Genomic DNA, 22777 nt, shown 5'->3' with positions numbered 1-22777 from the left:
CAGACATCATCAGCCGAAGTCTGAATGACAGATCACGGAGCGGCTAGCCCAGCTGAGGTGTCTCCACTACCATAGTGCCCGGTGTAGATGCACCATTTGCCCTAAGGTTATAGCAGCCCTGTACTGGTTTTGTTGCCTGGACCTAAAGCCATGTATTCTCATCTCACCCATGACTAGAAATGGCTCTTTATTTGCTTCAACCTTTGTAGAATGTGCAGAGAAGGGATCACTGCACAGATTTTCCCACCAATTAATAAAATGGGTACATACAGACAACTTTTTCTGGGCCCCTCTCTTTGGGGGCCTTATAATAGTATCATAGTCTTCTTTTATGTTATGTACTCCTTGACTTCTCGAGGAGTTACTAAATGGATTAATATAAGCACATTAGCTAGCTAGAAATTGGAAAGAGAGATTTACAATTTTAAGTAAATCTTTAAAGACACTGAGGGTGATATATCAAGACGGGTATACACTCCAGTATCAATGCCCTGGGCAACAGAGTAAACATGGCCAATTTTCAGAAAAACCATGTGGAAAAACTAGTGTAAAACATATAATATATTCCCTCCATTGTGTTTAGAATAATTGAAGTTATTTATGTCTGTGACGGACATTGGGCAAGCTAAATGTATATGTCATTAAGGGAGTAAAGCCAATAACTGTATGGTTCACAGTTAAATCTTTGGCCTGTATCAGCTTTATAACTGGATGCCTGACAGAATTTTCACAAGTTAAGTCCTAAAATATATGATTATAAAAAAGATCCCATAGTTATACTTTAATTAGTTGTCAGAGTACAGCAGCCTCCTGGACAATTTTGTTCTCCGTTTTATTCCTCTTAATATACTTTATATCTCATTTATATTGTATGTATATATAGAACTATCTTTCCCTGTAACAAAATATAATAGGTCATTTGAAAAGAAATTTTATTGAGAAATATTTTTCATAGGATAAAATAATGACCTATTTTACTCTTCTGGATGGATGGATATCACTGTGATCTATGTGAACTATGATCTTTTTGTATGTCAACACTAATTATTTTGCATGACTATTTACAGTTAGGTCCAAAATTTTTGGGCAGTGACTCAAGTTTTAGCATTTTAGCTGTTTACCAGAAAATACTCAAGATCTAGTTATATAATCAATACAGGCATAAAGTGCAGACTCTCGGCTTTAATTTGAGGGTATTCATATCCTAATTGGAGGAAGGGTTTAGAAATTAAAGATCTGTAATATGTAGCTGTCTCTTTTTCAAGGGACCAAAAGTAATTGGGCAATTATCTCAAAAGCTATTTAATGGACTTCATGGGTTATTCCCTTGTTAAAGAGGACCTTTCATGGATTTGTGCACATGCGGTGTTATATACCTCTGGAAAGCCGACAGTGCGCACTGTAATCTTTCCCGATCTGTGCCCCGGGTGAAGAGCTATCGGTCCAGGTACCGTAGCTCTTCACAGTCAGAAGGGCGTTTCTGACACTCTGTCAGGAATGTCCTTCTGCACAGCAGCGCCTATAGCGCTATACTGTGTGAGCGGGGAGGAACGCCCCCTCCCTCTGCTCACAGTGCTTGTCCATAGACGAGTATTATCAGGAGTAAGTTTGTTTTCATATGAAAAAGTTCATTGCTATATCTGATGAGAAGGAAAAACTTCCTCAATTGTAGACACTTTTCCTATAAATATCAGTGTTGGCCTGTGACTTTGTCTAAGTTAATAATTTTGGCCCACTGTGTATTTGGGTTTGACACCTCTAAAAAAAAACGACACTGCTATGTTAATGCTTTTACCCCATTCATATATATCATGTTATATATTCGTATACTATTTCCTTGCTTCTTCAGGGATTGACACTTCGATCAGCTCTATGCAGATTGTGGAAAATCAGCATGTGATAAACCGCCACTTCTGTAGAAAAAGCTTGCAGTGTGGGTAAGAGATTCTTAACATTATATTGAGTGTAAAGTACAGAATCCTGATCGGCTTTACATACAACACTAAATTGTCATTAAGACACAGAAATCTGCAAATATGTACATATAATCAATAGTCAGGAGAATTACTTACCAGCAGAAGGCAGTATTGTCTAAGAGGATATAAGTGCAGCTTAAGAATGCTACAAGTCTTTCTGTTATTTGGAAGTGCACCGTGACTTCTTACATCTATACCCTCACATTGTATATTCAGAAAGAACTTTATTATGCAATAAGACTCTATAAGGGTTAAACATATGAAGTGCTGTCAGGTGGACATAGAGAGTATGTTAGATGTGATGTGATATACATCACATTGTATAGATTATATATCAGTGAGCTATAGCTTTCCTACAAGTAACTATAGACATTAGATCATACTCAGGATTATCCATCACCTTAGACAGCCTGATGTCTACGGGTTAGAACAACTGTCTTTTGTTGAGAACTACCTTAAATGCTTTCATTGAAGTTCAATGACTTCTTTGGGCTGTATGTTTTTCTAAGAAATTTGAGAAAGGCTCTATAAAGAACGCCACATTTTTTCTTCACTAACCTCTTTGGAGTGTTACCCGTTTTTATATGTTTCTGTTTTCAATGTATGGTACACCTATACATTACACATAGTGTGTCCCCGCAGTCACCAGCATGTGACAAGGTTTCCTTGACCATAGGGGCAACATGGTGGCTCAGTGGTTAGCATTGCAGCCTTGCAGCGCTGGAGCCCTGGGTTGGAATCCCACCAGAAACAACATCTGCAAGGAGTTTGTATGTTCTCCAAGTTTGCATGGATTTCCTTCCATTCTACAAAAACATACTGATAGGGAAAAAAAAGTACATTGTGATCCCTATATGAGGCTCACAATCTACATTTAAAAAAAAAAAAAAAAAGGTTCCCAGGACCATGTGAATAATGTTTATGTGCAGCAGTGCTTTTGTCAGCGGGAGCTGAAGGGAGTGTTTATTTTAAAAAGCAAATGTCTGGGAAATCCTCTTGTTTCTCATGTATATGAGGACTAAATGCACAGTCCAGAGAACCCCTGTATATTAATTAGTACTAAACCTATAACATTTTTATGTATTACTTTATATTTTAGGTCTGGTATTTACTTCTATGCCATACCAGTGAATAAGTATACTCCTACCAATATGCGGATAACTTTAGAGATTAAGTAAGTAAAATTATATTCTGTTGCACTGGAAGAATTATTGTATTCATTTGCATTAAAACTTGAAGGTGTTTAATAGATCTAGTTTTATTCTAATTTTCAGGAAGAGTTAGGCTTAGTTCACATTTGCGCCAGTCTACACCATAGGGGCCACAATATTACAGCTTCATCCCAGTCATATGAATGGGATGCAGCCACATTACCCTACAATGCTGCTAAGTTTGCAGGCTGTATGTAGGCAGACTAATATATTCAATAAAGAGGCCACAGCACTCTCAGGAGTCAACAGAAAGGTCATCAATATCCTGATCCTGGAAAACTCATGACATTTGAATGTGCCCGTGTCTACAGGACCTTCGACTATCTAATATGTATGAGGGCAGACATCTGCACCTGAACATTGCAGTCATCACAACAACTATGGCATAGCACAGACCATTCAGACAATTTTGGCAGTTTTGTGTTGTGTATCTGGCTAAAGAAATCACCAGACATATACTCTGTTGTACCACAACCAGAAGTTTTATTATAGTTGGCAAACAGAGTTAGAAACAGAGAATATGGCATACAAAGCAGCAGTGGGAAATGCAAGTGACTCACTCCTGTTTCACAGTAGTTGATTCCAGGCACAATGTGGAACCAATGTGCTAACTCCCCCTGGAAAGGCATGAAGGCCACTCTATACTCCATGCCTTTGTGACCCAAGCATCACGTCACAGGCAGCTCAGGGTCATCAAACCACAAGACGTCCCTGAAGAATTTCTGTGGTCCAGCTCTTAGATACAACCAGCATTTTGCCCTCACAAGAAAGCACAGCAACATACTCTTTGCATAGTCGACAGTTCAGGACAACTATGGCAAAATATAGACTAATCAGAACAAACACCATTTCTAGTGTGATGGCAGCTAGCCTTGGGTACGGGACCACTATTGATCTCCACCTAAGTGTGCTGCCTAATGGGATTAACCCTTTCTACCTCTCATATTGGAGTCAGTTAAGGAAAAAGGGTTAAGCAAATTGAATTTACTTGCCTAGTGTGCAAAGGAGCAGCTCATCATGTTACAGATAAAGAGAAGTACATAACTTGTAGTACTAAACTATGCTGTAGAGAGGCACTTCTAGTAATGCCAATTAGGGTTTGCACTTTACTAGTATAGGGGTTTTACCAGTGAAATAACCATAGTGATGTGTGGGAACCTTCAGCCAAGCATTGTAGGTCAAAGTAACCAACACCAGAATCTCTTCTTAAATGGGCTTTTCCTGTTAGCATTACTATATATAAACTTGTAGACAACTAAAAGTTTAACATCTTTGAAAATATAAAGAATTAAACATTTTGCAGTTTTATAGACTTTCTCTGACCATCTTAGTGGTGACAGTCTTTTGTCTTGATGGGTTTCCAATGGATATGACCATGAATGCAGGAACTTTCTATTGTCTGCAACTTGTCAGAAACCCAGCTGTGATTTCCGTACAGTGGACAGGTTATAAGGCAAGAACACTACGTGCATAAGATCCACAATACGGATATCATGGCTGGGTTTCTGACAATTCCCAGATCATAGAAAGTTCCTGCATTCATTGTTGTATCCATTGCCAACTAATTAAGACAAGAAACTGTCACCACTAAGGCTAGGTTCACATTTGTGCCAGAGTCTCCATTGGAGACTCCACCGCAGAAACTTGGCATAGATAAAAGTCCTGCACAGAGGACCTTTCTCTCCACCGGTTTCAGTATAAAACCGGCAGAACCCCAATCGACATCCTCCCGCGGACCCCATTATAGTGTGCAGGTGTGTGTGGGTAACTGCTGTTTTATTTGATCCAGCTCTCCATTGTTTGGGCCACCTGGCACATCCAAACGATGGACACACTTTGCCCAAAAGTGAACCTAGCCTAAGAAGGCTAGACAAAATCTTCAACACACTACAGAATTTGTTTTCACACATATATGTAATATATATATATATATATATATATATATATATATATATATATATATATATATATAAAAGTTTAACTTTTAATTGTCTACAAATTTAAATATAGTTTTGTTCATGGGACAATCTCTTAAATATTGCAAAAAAAAGCTTTCAAACGTGGAAAAAAATCGATGCATGAAACCAATCTGCAAATCAGTAAAACTAAAGTGGAACATTTTTTAAGTATGTACATTTTGTTCAGCAGAAAATACCTCCTTTCATTAGTCAGCTATGGCAAGGTAATGGAGCTGAGGTTTGCACTAGAAGCAGAATGTTAGATACAGAAACATTGTATCTGTTTCTTACAATACCATAGCAACTGTCGGGCATTGCTACTGTTCTGTTTCCAGCATGAACATGTCCTTCATTATTTATCTCAAAAAAGTTTCATAAGCAAAGTATATAGTAGAAGAAAATATTAAAATGTAGTGTTCTCAAAAAGCCTTCAGTTTGTAAAGGGGTATTCCAAAATTTAATAAAACATAGGGAATCGAACAAAAAAGAAAAACTAACTCACCTTCTAACGGCTCCTCCATTCTTGTACTACGGGTCTGTCCTTTGGGGATCCCAGTCCATGGAGCACATGTCAAAACCATCATTCATCTGACTACTCAATAAATGGCTTCACTGGAGATTAGTGATTGGTTCAGTGGTCATGTTAATGATGGATTTGATGCCATTACTCTTGGTCAGATAGGAACCAGAATCCTGAGGGTCTAGACCAAGAGCTCTGGAACAAAGGTGTCTCTAGAAGGGGAGTTAGTTTTATTTCTTCTCTTAGAGGCTTATCTTCTTCCCTAATAGAATATCCTCTTAAGTGTTATCCTAAAATTAATTTTACCATATTTCAGACCAGTATTTTATTGCACTCTTGTAAAGATTAATGTGCATCAGGTTGTGTAGACTTAAAGTGCCCAATGGGCACCATGCAACTGCTCATACAACGTCAGTAACTGTCGGAAAACCACTCCTTCAGCCAGCAGCTATTCCTCCAAGTCCCCTATATGCGTATATGCTCAACTTGGTTCACAATTTATGTGTTTTCAATGTGGAAAGTGGAATAAGTTACTTCCAAAAACCTCTGTTAGCATGGTACCTGCAGGGAGAACAATAGGATTAAGTGTTGAAATTAAAGGGATCCTATCATTCAATCACTTTTTTTTTTTTTATCATTAACACGTCGGAATAGCCTTAAAAAAGGCTATTCTTCTCCTGCCTTTCGTTGTCTTCTCCGCGCCGCTGTTCTCCTAAAATCCTGTCTTTTGTCGGTATGTAAGTGAGTTCTCTCACAGGACTGGGGGCGGCCCTAGAACTCAAAACAGCACTGGGGGCGTCCCCAATGCTGCCAGAAATCTCTCCAGCGCCGCCTCCATCTTCTTCTGGAACGAGGTCTTCACCACGTCTTCTTCCGGCGGTGGCTTCTAACTTCTAGGCCTGGGACCTAGGGCAAAGCCGTCTGTGCATGCCCGCGGCCACGAGAAAATGGCCGCTTACAATGCCATGTAAGCGGACATTTTTCTGGCCAAAGATGTATATTTGGGTGTCATCGGCATAGCAATGGTATTGAAAACCATGAGATTCTATGAGTTGGCTTAGGCCAAGGGTGTAGATGGAGAACAGGAGGGGTCCTAGGACGGAGCCTTGGGGGACACCTACAGAGAGAGGGCATGATGAGGAGGTGGTGTGTGAGTGGGAGATGCTGAATGTCGTCGTTGAGGTATGAGGAGATCCAGGAAAGGGCCAGGTCTGAGATACCAAGGGATGAGAGAATTTCTAACAGGAGGGAGTGGTCAACTGTGTCAAAGGCAGAGGAGAGGTCAAGGAGGAGGAGGACAGAGTAATGGCGCTTGGCTTTGGCGGTTAGAAGTTCATTAGTGACTTAGGGCAGTTTCAGTGGAGTGACGGGGTCTGAAGCCTGACTGTAGTCTGTCAAAGAGCAGGTTGGACGAGAGATAGGAGGAGAGTTATGAGTGGATGTGTTGCTCAAGCAATTTTGAGGTGTACGGGAGCATTGAGATGGGACAAGCGTTGGCTGGAGAGGACGGGTCAAGGGCCTGTTTCTTAAGTATAGGTGTGACTGTGGCGTGTTTGAAGGCAGAGGGGAAGGATCCATTGGCTAGAGATAGGTTGAAGAGATGGGTTAGGGCCGGAGTAATGACTTTAGTGAGTTTGGGGATGAGATGTGACCGGATCAGGTCAAGCGCGCAGGATGTGAGGTAGGAGAAGAATAGCCTTTCTTAAGGCTATTCCGACGTGTTAAAGAGGACTTTTCACCACTTTTGGGCACATGCAGTGTTATATACTGCCAGAAAGCCGACAGTGCGCTGAATTCAGCGCACTGTCGGCTTTCCCGATCTGTGCCCGGTGTAAAGAGCTTACGGTGCCGGTACCGTAGTGCTCTATGGTCAGAAGGGCGTTTCTGACCATTAGCCAGAGACGTCCTTCTGCCTCGCGGCGCCAATCACGCTGTGCTGTGGAGCGGGGAGGAACTCCCCCCTCCCGCTCCTGATAATGCTCGTCTATGGACGAGCTGTGTGAGCAGAGGGAGGGGGCGTTCCTCCCCGCTCCACAGCACAGCGCGATTGGCGCCGCGAGGCAGAAGGACGTCTCTGGCTAATGGTCAGAAACGCCCTTCTGACCATAGAGCACTACGGTACCGGCACCGTAAACTCTTTACACCGGGCACAGATCGGGAAATCCGACAGTGCGCTGAAATCAGCGCACTGTCTGCTTTCCATCAGTATATAACACTGCATGTGCCCAAAAGTGGTGAAAGGTCCTCTTTAATGATAAAAAAAAAAAAGTGATTGAATGATAGGATCCCTTTAACCATGCTCAATCCTTCTTTCCCCTGACATTGGGGTAAAGTTGGAGACCCCCAACTTTGTGACTATGTTTGAGGGGAAAAGGATTGCTGTTCACGTTTCTTTAGTTGGAGAGGTAGTTATGAAATTCCTAAATCTTTGTATTTTCAAATATTGTGAATTGTTCTCAGCACAGTGTTAACTGAACAGCAGTCCATGTAAAATGCTTTCTTCCCTGCTTGTCAGCAGATGACTAGAGCCTGTGTAGTAACACAGCAATATATAAAAAAAAAAACTGAGAAGACTACTTTTAAGAATTGGCTTGTGAGGATTTAATGTTATAGTAACATCTCAGGATAGAAGTGTGAGGGGACGTACCTACTACTGTTAAGAAAGTGTGTGACTCTCATCGATCATAGGATGAGAGCAATGGACATTAACAACGATAAAGTGACTCCTCCATTTGTGTCCGTTCCCATTGACTCCAATGTAAACAACATGATGGAAGCTTTCCTCCATCATGTTTGTCCTGCGTGCAGAAGTTTTTCTTCCATCAGAAAAGTAAAAAACATAATGGATTTCATACACTTTTGGATCTTTTGTGGAGCTGATGCTATGTTCCCATCTGCACCTGAATGGCTATTGTCCTGGTACATCGGAGGACCAGAACTATAGACACATGGACTGCTAAAACAGACTGATGGACCCCATTGACTATAAATGGGACCTGTCGGATGTCCGTTGTTTTAAATTTAATAAGTCGGACTTATACCACTTTTTCATCCAGCAATTTTCATAGAAAAACATAGAAACTAACCCCCCCACTTCTCCCTTGTGTGGTAACTAGGCAGATATGCTATTCAGGAGTTTGGGAGAGAGTTCTCCCTTTCAATGTGAGTTGCAGAATTGTATGGGTTAATGGGTATTTCTTGACTGGTTCTGCAGTGCTGCCCTCCGGCTTGTACTTAAATTCTTTGGTTACGATTATTTATGAGCCATTATAGCAGTTCTGTTGTTATCCTTGTTTCCTAGTGAGGCTGTGGACAGATTATATATGTTGATAAAAATGTTCCGCATCCATAATGCACTGCTTACCTAGGTTTCATTAACCATTTATTTCATTTATCACCACTTGTGATTATTCCTTTTGCATCTCCAAACAAGTTCAGCCAGGAATAACATTCAATTTACTTTCTTGTCCTCTTAACAAATTGTAGCTGCTGCAGGAAAACAATTATTATGTTGGCTCCATGCCACCGAATGCTTGTCTGTGTACTAAACAGTTGGGGAAAACACTTATTTACTTGGCATGGAGACTCAGCAACTCTTCTGCATTTATTTTTCAGGCTTTTAATTGATATTGTTTTAGTCACATGTGCTCAAAGATACTTGCAAACTATAGTTGCCAAGGACTTTACAGTCACATCTGTGGGTAAGCCAGGCCAAGAAGATATGCCCTGTCATCTTTTTGTCATTCTGCCATCTTTAACATCAAAATGTCCAGATGAGAATTGTTAAACAAAGACTATTGAATTTACAAACAAAGACTTTGATTTAGAAGACTCACTGACAAGCAAAAGGGGAACAATGTTTGAACTTTTGACTTTCAGACTCCATATCTCACCATCCACTACAGCTTAGAACATGAGACAACCATCATTTTATAGATGATCATCTTGACCAGGGGTGCTCACACTTTTTCAGCATGTGAACTACTTTATAAACTGACCAAGGCAAAAGATCTACTACCCACTTCTTTTGGGTGGGGCGTGTCTGTGGGTGTTCTGTGGCCGCCCAGGGATCCCCAGTGTCTGCTTGTTCACAGTGCAGGCTGAAAGTTATCTCTGGACACTGGCAAGCTGGGGCTGCGGCAGCCCCGCCTGCCAGTGTCCGGAGAGGACTCTCAGCCTGCGCTGTGAACAAGCAGCACCCCGGCTCCCTCCATCCCTAAGAGCGGGGAGCGCGTCATCCCCCGGAGCTGCTGCTGCCCGGCCTGCAAGTGTCTGGAGTGCTTGTTCGCAGAGCAGGCTGAGAGTCGACTCTCAGCCTGCACTGTGAACAAGCAGACACCGGGGATCCCTGGCTGCATCCCGCGATCGACCCAAATGTTTGCGATCGACATATTGGGCACCCCTGATCTTGACTATCTCATACGTATATTTGATTTGCAACTATTTAGGATATGATTAGTTAGGCAGATTCTTGTCAGGTAACTGCATTGCTCCTGTTTTGCTTGGATGTAGCATCACTCAAGAGGACATTGTAAAGTAAGTAGTGTAGTAGTGCCCAACTGAATCAAAACATTTTCCAGTGCGGTGGGATCAGAGGAGGAAATCAGCAGCAAAGAGAACTTACAGATGAAACAAAGCAGCTGGTGATGTTCCAACCAGGACATGGTGAGGCCCAGACTGGAAGCATGCAGCTGGTCATGCTTAGGGGAGAGAGACCGAAACTGGGATACTGCATAGTCTTACGTCGTCATGGTCAGACTAATACAAGAAACACTGAAAGGAGCAGCCCAACGGGAACATGGGATTGTGGAACAAGGGGCTGGGGATACTCGCTATACCCATTCCACAACACACTGAATCCCATACACTGAGGAAGAGAGCAGAGAGAAATGTGTGACAGGCTTGTCACGGTCAGTAGTGAGCCAGAATACAAAACAGGGAGAAAAGGGGTGTCACGAGTAGCTCTTTCTTAATAGCCACCCACTGCTTGTAGGAATCCTAATAGCGCTAATCAAAGAGGCACAACAGGATCATGGCCTTGTCATACAAAAAAGGGTTAAAAGCAATTATAGTGGCGGTAGCGTTCCTTTAACACAAATAGATCTATTCCTAACAGACTGGAATACCAGTAGCTAAGGGGGCATTCACGCTACCGTTGGTGTCCGTACAAGATTTTAGCAATGGACACTAGTTAGTACGTTTGCAATTTCCATTCATTTCAATGGGATTTTATCTTTTGTCCTTTAGTGTTCATTTACAACCATAGCTATCAGTTACTGTCAGTTTGTATCTGTTATGATAGGTGGCAGTTTTTTATTTTTTTTTTAAACAGACACCTTCTGAGCGGACACTAACGGTAGTGTGAACCCTGCCTAAGATGAGGGAATTCCTACTGACTCTTTTCTATAGAGCAAGAAGGAACAGCACACAGACATCCATTTAAAAATAACTGGCCTTGAGAAAGGTTGACAAAGCCAAAACACTCATGTAAAGATTAGACCTAGTTTATTTCTTTGAATTGGAAGCTGTATACTGTTACATCTTGCTCTATTGTGTTAGGTAGTGAACCATGTGGTAAGGTGCACTTCAGCCACATCATTGAGCTTTTATGGAAAGTGCTATACTTGTGTCTAATGCTTGTGGCATGGTTAGTGTATAAATTCTGAAAAAATGATGATAAAAAGCAAGATTAATAGAAATGTTCTTAATGCAAGCCAGTGATGTGAAGGGACTGTTCAGTCTTAAGTTTCTTAACCAGTACACATAGCATTTTCTAATGAAATGTGATACAATGTTCATTCTCACTTTAACAATGGTCACCATTAAAGTGAGATTGATTAATAGAACCGGTTTTTTTTCTATTGCTACTTGTAATCCACTGGAATAGACGGCACGTTGGCTTGCATTGTCATTTGCAGTAATCCCTTTTATTGTACTATTACTCAGACTTTTCATTCCCTTGACACACTGTAATCTTCTTGTTTTCTCATTTAATTCCCCATCACTTCTGCTGTTTAGTTCATTTCTGCACAGAGACACATCCAGCCCAATCCTCTGCTTTGATGTGAGCTTTACAAGCCTCCATAGAGAAACACTCTGGAGAGCCCTTGACCCAACTGTCAGCTCACCCTTTTCTCAGAGCGATTGTTAGGAATTATGGTTCACTTTCTTCTACACCTAACATTTACCACGTTCCGACTGCGGTGTGGGAGGAAACGATTTCACTGAACAATTAAGAGACAAATGTTTTTTTAATCACCATTTCATGCGCCTATGAGTGTTTTTAAATAGGATCTATTGAAGGGAACTGAACACTAGATATTTCACTTAGATGACTGCGGCAAACATGTCCTTATGTCACATTCCCAGGACATGAAAGCCATTTGTTGTGAAATCACAAATACATAGTCATAGTAAACTGGCAAATATATGTGAAAAGCAAAACCTTTACACCAAATGAGGATGTTGAACATATTTATTTCATGATGGTTATATAGCACCAACATATCCTGCAGCGCTGTACAGAGATTATCATTCTATTCAGTCCCTGTCCTTGATGGGGCTCACAATGTAATTTCCCTACCTCATACACATGAATTAGGGCCAATTCCATAAAACCTTATGTACCTACCAGAATGTTTTTTGAAGTGCGCTGTGTAGAACATTATTCTGCATTGCAACAGTGCTAATTATTGTTTCCAACAAAGTGTTAACGGATTATAGGCATCGCTTCAATAAATGTATGTGTTACTCTATTCTCTCAGTTCTAGCTATAGCAGCCATTAAGTTTTGGCACATCAGTAATATACACTACTAGAGGATTTGGTAATGGCCAAGTTGACCATTCTGGTCTATAGGACATGGAGATGCAGAGTAGTCATGGCTTTCACATGCTATGGCCTGACACCTTGTAGTCACAATGGGCAGGAAAGGGTCCCTATGAAAATGAACACTCACATCTTTTGGGTTTTCTGTTCTGCAACCATAGTGGCTACCCATTCTTGTGGTCTGATTCTGAGATTGGGCCCTGAGTGTCAGTGAAGTGAACCTAGTGTTTGCCAGAGAAGCGGTACCTGCAGGAACACAAACTCCAAATAACATTAAAAATCTAATTATAATGTGATTGGTATTAATATCATAATTAAGGAGAACAAACTAACTCCATTCATCCATTTACAGCTGATTAGGTTTTTTTTTTTATATCACAAATTTTATATGATCACATTTTTATATTATTTACAGTTTTTACTAGCCCCATTATTATTCCCAGTTTACATTCATGGGTGTAGGTGGGCTTAAAGTTTAATGATGAGGTTTCTGACTAATGGACCCCATCAGACACCCCCACAGACATTATTTACTTCTGAACGTCTACCTAAAACTTTTAATCTAAACTCCCACTAGCAAGAAAAATGATGCGCATTTCTTTGTGAACTGATAGATCTAATAAATCTCTCAGAATAATTTATGTCCCTGACAATACATGAAATTAAAAAACATGCATTAAATACAGCTCAAGTATTTTTAATTTCCTATATTATAATTACTGGAAGAATACTTGATAATAGTTTGCCTTTAAAACCTTATTTTTCACTTTATGGAAAATGTGTAAAAAAATTAAAGGGACACTCATTCTATTGTAAAAATTAGGTTTTAAGTAGAGATGAGCGAACAGTAAAATATTTGTTTCGAATAGCCGCTCAATATTCGACTATTCGAACGAATATCGAACCCCATTATAGTCTATGGGGAAAAATGCTTTGTTTCAGGGGATCCCACCATTCGACTCAGGAGAGTCACCAAGTCCACTATCACACCCCAGGAAATGATGCCAACACCCTGGAATGCAACTGGGACAGCAGGGGAAGCATGTCTGGGGGCATCTAACATACCCAAGTACCTGTATTATGTTGGGATCCCCGTCAGCTTGCGATATGCGCGAGCTGACTTTTTCCCATAGGAGTGCATTGACCAGCATTGACTGGCCAGTGTACAGCATTCGGCCACTCAACGCTGGTTCTGCCGGAGGAGGCGGAGTCTAATATCTGTCCACAGCAGTTTCCATTGTGGTCCGATCTCAGATGTAGCAGTGCTGACACAGCACTGCTACACGGAGAAGCGGCAGAGCTCAGCACACACAGAGATGCAGCAGTGCTGAGTCTGCAGCATGGTTCAGCGCACACTCAGCACTGCTACATCAGATGCAGCTGAGTGTGCAGCATGGTTCAAAGCACACTCAGCACTGCTACATCAGATGCAGCAGAGCTGAGTGTGCAGCATGGGCTAATTCAAAAGCTACTGAGGCAATTTACATACAAAAGGTAGGTGTGAAATAGCCTTTCTAAAGTCTTTGCAAGTATGCGCTTAGATAAAAATGACTTTTCCCAATGATAGAGCCCCTTTAAAATGATATTTCTTATATATTATAGTCTCATACTGTAGATGAAGAGGAAAAGTCAAATATGAGTTTGTAAAAATACAGTTGATATAATTGACATTTTAACTGTTTTCCATATGTTTTATAGCACTACAGAACCCCTGATCGTATACCAGTGTAAGGTGACACTGGGAAATATTTGCAACCGAGGAACTTTCAACAGGAAAAAAAGAGAAGCTTCTCCAGAGTCAACTCAGGTATGAAAAGTCAATATGGAGGTCAATTGGGATTATCCAGTTTAGAGCACCCAATTCATACACTATATGCAAGATTTCAAAATCTGTTAGGTGGGCCCCTAAAACAAGTTCTTGAATAGGAGTAGCCTGCATGTGCTGCCAACTGTTCACTAGCGTTTGGTACATTAGGCTGCCACAACTGCTGACCTGTGCAGGGTCCAGATGTCAGACCCCCACAGATCACATAGTGGACCAATCCTATTTTGGGGATAGAATTCCTTGAAGAAAATGCACATCAAATGGAAAATGACATTTTCATAAAAGAAAATCCTAATACAGGCATTGAATGAATAGATAACATTATGCTCCGTATACTTGTTTATTATGTAACAGCAGAGGCCTCTCTCTATACAGTATTTCATGTATAGCTATATACTCTATGCTGACACAATACATCTTTTTGCTTTGCTTGTAATTCCTGAAGGTTGTTGCTTGTTTTAGAGCTGTATTACAGTGAGTATAATGTGCCAAGTTCTTCTTTATAGCTATACCCATGGTTCTCTAATAAACACACAGATTTGCTGTCTTAAAAAAAAACAACAAAAAACCCCCCACACTTTCGAGGGTTTATTTAATGACTATACTTCAGTTCTACGAACCAGTCTCTAACCTAAAAGTATATTGTTTTGTTATTGGAAAGAACAGATACAGTCAAGGTGATATCTAGATATATATTGGCTTGGATGGCATTTTTGGAGCCAAATGAGAAGATTAAGCCAAATATGAGCAATATATCCTTACAGATTGTACTAATAAAAAGGTTTTATGGACTTGGCTGCTAAAGGAAATACTTAGGTTTTATTGATATGAGCTAGAGCTTATTCACCTGCAAGGTTTGATTTTAATGTATTCACGTGTTCTTTCTGAATGGTTAGTTAAAGAAACTGACTCCATCTTTGTCCGTTTTGATGGACCCATTTGGAAGTCATTGGATCTGTTTTTAACAGATGTAAAAGGGATTGACATCTTAAAAACACATCAGTGGGTTAGGTAGAAAAAAGATCAATGAAATTCATCTTATTTTTTTTTTTTCTTCAGTCAAATCATTTATTGGGTATCAAGTACTAAAACTTTGGTCATTAAGTTTGTATAGGCTACTTGTATGGATTACGAGGCATACCTTGATTAATCTTATAAGCTGAAGAGTTTTATATGCATATTTTTCTGTATTCTTCATAGTGCATGAATAAATTGACTCAATTGTTTTGTGGTGTTATCTAGGGTCTCCAGCACCAATGGATTCTCCCAGCTGCCCGGCTGTTTGACAGTGAATACCATTTCCGTGTAGCCACACCGGTGAGTTTATATCAAATAATATAATAGATTCTTCAATTTGTTCATATGATTTATTTCACTAATATCACCTTATTTACGCAGAATGTTCATAGTGTAGCATAGTGTAACAGGCTCAAATATGAATATTGCAAGTCCATTGCAGAATAGAAGAAAACATTGGAATCCACAATGTTCGCAACTCAATTTAGCTACAATTGAAAAATGTAAAGGGCATTCTTGTCATAGACAATGCTTGTTTGGCATTCTCCTTATCTCCCATAGACTTCAATGGATATAACTATGTGAAATTACTGTTACCTCTCCATTAAACTCAATAGAAAGTGGAGAGGCCACAAACTGGCAAACAAGGGTCAGGGGAACTCCATTCTGCTATGCCACTTCTGGCCCCTACATCAGCATATACGTGACTTAGAGAAGATGTTGATAGTGACAGATCCCCTTTAATGGCAAATACTTTTATTATGGGAATATCCCTTTAACTCAATAAATATGTGAAACAAGCAGATTGATTTGGAGTTCTGTATCAGAAAAAAATGGACTCCTGCCCAAATAAATTGTAAATGAATCAGCAGAGAGTCCTTGCTTGATCCTTCTTCCTTTCCTCTTTTTGCCCACTACAGCTTAGTCGCTCACCAGAACCTATACATCATCATATGAAATGCATAGAAGGGCTTTAGTGGAGGTTTTCTTCTGCAAACATGGATGAGCCGCTTTACGCTGGGTTCACACCAGCGTTCGATCTCCATTCTGAGGTTTCCGTCTTTTGCATGCAGAAGACTGAAACCTGTCAGACCCGATCCGGCCGTGAGCGTGCTGGTGAGCGTTTTATGCTCTCCACGGCGAAACCGTTTTTTTTAAAACCGGACACAAAGTCCTGCATGTCCGACTCGGTGTCCGGTTAAAAAAAAATGGTTTCACCGCGGAGAGCATAACATGCTCACCGGCGCTCATGGCTGGACACTTTTCAAACCCATTCTAATGAATGGGTTTGAAAGATGCTGGCAGGTTTCTTTCTCCTGCACTGTTTTGTGCAGGATACCTGCAGAACGGAGACTGGGCGCAGATGTGAACAAGCCCTTACTCAGATGTACTTAATAAAAAAATAATAATAATTAGGTATAATAATATTTTGGTAATTGGTAATATTTTTTTTCACAGACAGTTTTTTGAGTAATATTTGTATTTTGAATTATCTAATTCAATGTTTTCCAAACTATGGTGTTGCGACCTATCCCCGATGTTTGCGCTGTCAAAGAGCTGATACAGCCGCTGTCTTGGGTCACATGACCCTCAATCAGCAGCCATAACTACAGTGCCACACAGCTTATCATCAGGCAGGAGGTGTGCGTGACTTTGAGCATACTTGGCAGAATTCTAGGAGAGGAAGACACATGGAAGGTTGGACAAATAGGCTTACAGTCTGTTGGAGCCAAGTGATAAAAGGATGAGGAAGCGACTGCAAAGTATCATCTCACTCCCCTCCCTTCCACGGTAGACCAATAAAAAAATACAGCCTGCAAAGTCCCTTTAAGCTAATGATAACTTGTTTATTTTCTTTCTAGGATCTTGCAAACTGCTCCACAGATCCACACTTTGCTGGAATCTTATATACAGACTATTTCCTTTATTTTTATCGGGAATGTAAATAGACCGCATATTACTATTTCTCTATGCTTGCACATATTTCCTGTACAAACTTTTATATACTTTGTTTCTATTCTCCCTGAGTTTGCCACAGCTACATTAGATTTGGATAATAGCGATTCCCGCTTATCTTTTGATGTTACATTGTTATAAATGAGGACTCAGAAAGCATGAGCTGTCCAAGTGTATATGAGAGAAATACTACGGTTTCTTCAAGTTTGGTGTATCGGATTTCCGTCATCAATGAAATTCAAAACCTGTCTGGAAGGCCCCTCAATATATACTATATTCTATATACTGCATGTATCTCCTTTATTAGGATCAGATTTCTGTTGCCTGGAGTGCACAATGTGACAATCATTGTCCTTCTTAGAGGGGTTGTCCCATCTCAAGAATCCTATCTATACTGGTAGCTTATGTAAATTGAAGACTTTTCCTAAATATATTGCTTTAGAAATTCTGCTTCGTTTTCATGCTATGTGACCTTATTCCACCCGTTGTTTACACAGCGTTGCTATAACCACACACCTGTGAGATAGGACAAGTGATGTCACTTACTCAGGGCTGGATTGTTAATCGTTCAGCTAATTGCAGTTTAGAGTCTGTTATCTCTCTATGTAAACACACAGATAACAGTGAGTCTGTTCTCTACAAGAATCTGCATATTATCTGACCTGTATAAGTGTTGTGAGACTTCTCAGGCTGTTCAGTAAGAGGGAGGAGGAGGGGAGAGAGAAATACAGGAAGCGAGAAGAAGAGACTGCAAACAAACTGCTGAAACACTGAGATGGAAAAAGCCCTTTAAGAACTAACACTTAAAGTCATTGAACTTCTGCATGCAATATTTGTATAATATTTGTATCATCTCTTTAGTACAAAAATTGTGAAATACAATAAGTAAATCATTCCTGTGTAAGGAGATTCAGCCAAAATGTGAGATGAAAATAATGATGTAATTGCAGATTCTGTTTATTTAGCTTATTTGCTATTGTGCAGCTTAGTTTTCTCTATCATTTCTGTCCCAAAAAGTGAATTACTCAATTGCATTTTTGCTCTTTTTTTGCCTTACACTGAATGTAATGGTATGCTGTCGCTATTGGCCTTCTGGGTACAATCAATATAGTCTTTAATATACTTCCGAACCAGTTTATGAATTGAAATAAATTAGTCACATAACACACACATTTTTTTATTTAAAGCTAGCCACAGCTGACTGACCATGACATGCACATTTAAACTATTTTAAAGTATATTAGACTATGCCACTGGATATGTGAAAGTTTAGCTTTGTATGAATATGTTACTAAGGGTTTAGAATCAGTATTACAGATTTGTACAATCCCAAAATGTACGGGGCCATAGTACAGGATCAATATAAGTCCCTACTGTACGTTCATATACCTCTGATTTGATATGGAGACATATAGATGTTTGTTTTTTTACTGGATTCAGTATGAATCAATGCAAGCTCCATACTATTATATATGTACAGGCAACTTTTCCTTTGGAACCATTGTTTCTAGGACAGAATAACACTATGAATCACTGTGTACACTAATCTGATGTCTACGTGAGCCCTAAAACTGGCCATGCACAATAGATTGGTTGGGTAAGATACTGCAGCATTGTTTCTCAACCTTTTCTAGCCAAGTACCCCCTTGTAAAAAAATAAAAATAAATAAAAAGTTCCAACCATGTTCCCCCAAGCGGATACTGGTCTCTGTCACTTGAAAGATCCTGCTCTGAGTTTCAAAGCCTGAGCACTTGCTAAATCTGTCATTTCCAGAGCAGGGTTTTATCAGCCATATTGTGTAACCCTTGAGAATACAATGTGTAACCCCTGGGGTTGTGAACCACTGGCCTAAAGTATATGGCCAGTTTCTGGGTCACAGCTCCATTTTCTTTGTGCATGCACTGCTAACTAGAAGAAGTCCTATGGCTGAACATGTATGTTTACTGTCATATGTAGGAGGGGTAGCTGGGCAGCAGACACTGGTGCTGCTTATCTTCTGGGGGAAAAATAAATATTGTACTTTAATTTGACTAAGAAATCAGATTATTTTGCAGATTTAATTGATATTAGTAAAATCTGCGGAAATTATGTTGCTAGAAGGGAACTGAAACCAAAATTTTTTGTACAGGGTCCACCACCAAGCATATATATCGCCAAAGTCCAGTAGCTAATAGATGACAGCTCACCTGAACAACTGGTAGGACAGGCAGCACTTCATAAATGCCGAAACACATCCCAGGTCCGCAATGATGTAGCGGCTTTACTCATTCTGATGTTTAATCATTTCAATTTAATTAAAACCCATTAACAGGATAAAGAATAGATGTAAATAACAAGCGTGTCACCATTGGATGCATTTCATCGACTCTTTCACCTTTTTTTTATCATCCTTACGATTTTATTTAATGTACGTTGAAACCTTAAAGGGTCTGTCATCACGGAAACTCGATATAAAACCAGGCATTGTGCATCGTAGCAGACGTGCTGAGCACCATTATTCCTTTAGTATACCTAATACTGTAAATGTAACATTTCCTTGAAAATGAAGTTCAGGTTGAATAGATGCCTGTCAGAGCCTCTGTATTTAAAGCCGCATTTACATATTTCTAAAAATGGCTTTTTTCAAGGAAACGGTGAGTCAGTTGGACTAGGTAAGATGGAGCTCAGCATAAGGTCTCCTACAATGTACTGTGGCTGCTTTGATATCGAGTTTCCTGGTGACAGACTTCCTTTAAGACTGGTATACATATCATGCTTGAAATTTGAATTGTTCATTCCTTGATATTTTAGATCTTGTAGATACTTGTGAAGGATTTCTCATAAATGATATAAAGTATGTTCAATACATCATCACTTTAAATAAAGTTATATGCGTTTTGTCCATATAAATGAGTGAATTTACTGTGTTTTATAATACTATTTGCATAGCATGATATTTAATGTCATCTACAATTATTTCTAGTACAGCCCCCTAGCCTTTTATAAGTAAAAATATATATTAACCTCCTTCAGTCGCCATATTGTGAGACACAAAGTCCTGCATGTCCAACTTTGTGTCCCTGCAAAAAAGCGGTTTCCAGGCGGAGAGGCAGCACACTGACACTGCCTGTTTGCTTTATAAACCCATTGAAATGAATGGGGTTTAAACTGACCGTCTGCAAGCAATCCCCGAGCTGTTTTTCCTGCAATTTCGGCAGAATCACAGTGGGAGGACAGCGGTTCAAGTGTGAATGACCCCTATACTGTACATGGATAGTGAACAGATATGAAGGTCTCTGAGCCCTAAAGCTGGACATACAAATACCGTATTATATTTACCTTTAGGTGCAAATTCTTTATTCTTTAGTATCATGAAGTAGATTAGAAGCCTCAAAAACAAAGTAAAGTAAATGATCCTTGTGCCTTTATGACAGCTTCCATGATTTGCTTTAAGTTCAGTGTTAGTGGGCACATTTTTACCCTCTCGCGATCCAAAACAGTATAGAAACATAAAAGTCTGACAGTGGGAGAACTGCACATCTTTCAACCATATCTTATGGAAGTTTGCTTCAACTACTCTTCAATAAAATAATATTATCTGATATTGCTTCTGATCAACACCTCCGCCCCAAACTAATTTCAGATCGTGCCCCCTTGTTCTTGTGTGTAATTTCTTTGCCTAAAAATAATTTACTGATGTGGACGTCTGGACAGTATTGTGGCCAGTCTAGTAGTCTGAGGACACCTGTAATGCGGCATTCACACTTGCGCCGCTGTCTGCCCTTTGGTTTTCCGTCCTAATCCCTGGTAAAACTGCATAGGGGACAGCTAACCGTTGGTGTCTGTACACAGCCTCTCCATGGTAAAACTGTTTTTTTGTACGGACACACAGTCCTGCATGTCCGACTTTGTGTCTGTACTAGTAATACAATTATGAGTCGGGACATCCCTTTAATAATTAAGCACATGAGGTTGTACAGTGATAGGAAGAGATGCTTAGCCAGTTGGCACAAAATTATTAAAAGCTGAAAAAGTGACCGTGTCATTATCTGTATGATCTATATTCTAGGGTTACACCTGTGTGGATATGGTTTGCATGAAGTGTATTAGAAAATGATTTTTGCTCAGAGGCTTAAAGTCCTGAGCCCCAGCTGGCATTTTTGATGCATCACTAAGCATTACAATATAGACTCCTCTAATCCACATCAGTGTGGCCTCTGAGAAACATCATTGCTCTAACCTTTTGCCGAGATGAAATCACTCCAGTTCTATAAGAATAAAGTCAGAATAATACTTTAGTATTCAGGAAAATACTTTGGGAAAGTATTTTAAATACAAATACTAAATACTACTTCAAAAGTATTTTAAAAATACTAAAATACTTGAAAAATTTAAACCAAAAATTTAATAAAAACAAAAAATTGAACAATTGAACATAGGCTAAACGAACCTAATTTACTGTATTTCATTACATAATCATACAGTATTCCCGATCGGATACTTTTTTTAAAAAAAAACAAGTAAATAACACGTTAAAAACGTAGAAATTGTTTTTATCATTAATAAATTAACAAGTTAACTCAGCGTGGGCGAGATTCGTCAATTCTCGGGACACGTGAGAAAGTTCTTTGAACGTATTTTACTTGTTTTAAAAAAAGATATTAATTTTGTTTTTATATTTTATATAATTATATTTAATTTTTAATTTGAAATCTGCTTTTTATTTTAATTTTTAATAGTGTGGTAAAAAATAGATTGTCCAAAAAATAAGGAAAAGGCTTTTATCACTTTCTACTCAGGCACCCCTAAACCATACGTCCGGTTTTAATAATTTGCTTCGGGGTTGGGGATTGTAAAATAAAAACCAAACAATAATGTAATTAAATAACTTACCCTTAAGTGCTTAAGGACGTTGGACGTTGTTTATTTGACCCGTGATTAGAGATGAGCGAGTACTATTCGAAACGGCCATTTTGAATAGCACGCACCCATAGGAATGAATGGAAGCGGCCGGCATGCAGACATTGCCAGCAGCCTTCCGCTTAACCCTCTGTGTGCCAGCTGCGTCCATTCATTCCTATGGGTGTGTGCTATTCGAAATGGGAGTTTCCAATAGTACTCACTCATCTCTACCCGTGATTAACTTGTTTGGACAGGCCTTGCAGTAAGCAGACACTTTTTGTCCTGCCCCTGCCGCTTCGAATTTAGTCTTGTTAACTTTGAAAAAAGTTCCGTCCAAAATTGCAGGGAGATGTGGGTCTTTGAGAATCATTGTCAGTATTATGATTTTCCTCCATTTTTGAAGTAATTTTACAGAATGGATTCTGTGATCGGGATGATTAAAAACTATAAAAATAAATCACGCTTCACTACAAAGCGGACTTGCGTTGCTGGAATGCGCTGGAATTTTCCCTCCTCTCGTTGCACCTCGCACGAGATACAAGAAACGAGAGTGATGACGTGACTCGTGCTGTCTTTTTTTTTTTTTTTTTTTAAGTGCGGTGAGG

At 39.7% G+C, this 22777-nt stretch overlaps 1 protein-coding gene across 1 annotated transcript in view; it reads left to right on the top strand.

Annotated features, from left to right (window-relative positions):
* MYRFL (myelin regulatory factor like) overlaps window positions 1-20027 on the top strand; it is a 77620-nt gene extending 57593 nt beyond the window's left edge. The window contains exons 21-25 of the mRNA XM_075274440.1: window positions 1850-1937; window positions 3076-3150; window positions 14191-14299; window positions 15560-15634; window positions 17197-20027. Of these exons, the coding sequence (XP_075130541.1) occupies window positions 1850-1937; window positions 3076-3150; window positions 14191-14299; window positions 15560-15634; window positions 17197-17283 (434 nt within the window). The 3' untranslated portion in view covers window positions 17284-20027. The remainder of the gene's footprint in view (window positions 1-1849; window positions 1938-3075; window positions 3151-14190; window positions 14300-15559; window positions 15635-17196) is intronic.
* The last annotated feature ends 2750 nt before the right edge of the window (window positions 20028-22777 follow it).

Source organism: Leptodactylus fuscus, chromosome 5, assembly GCF_031893055.1.
Source record: "Leptodactylus fuscus isolate aLepFus1 chromosome 5, aLepFus1.hap2, whole genome shotgun sequence".
Lineage (NCBI taxonomy): Eukaryota > Metazoa > Chordata > Amphibia > Anura > Leptodactylidae > Leptodactylus > Leptodactylus fuscus.
This window is presented reverse-complemented; position numbering and strand designations above follow the sequence as displayed.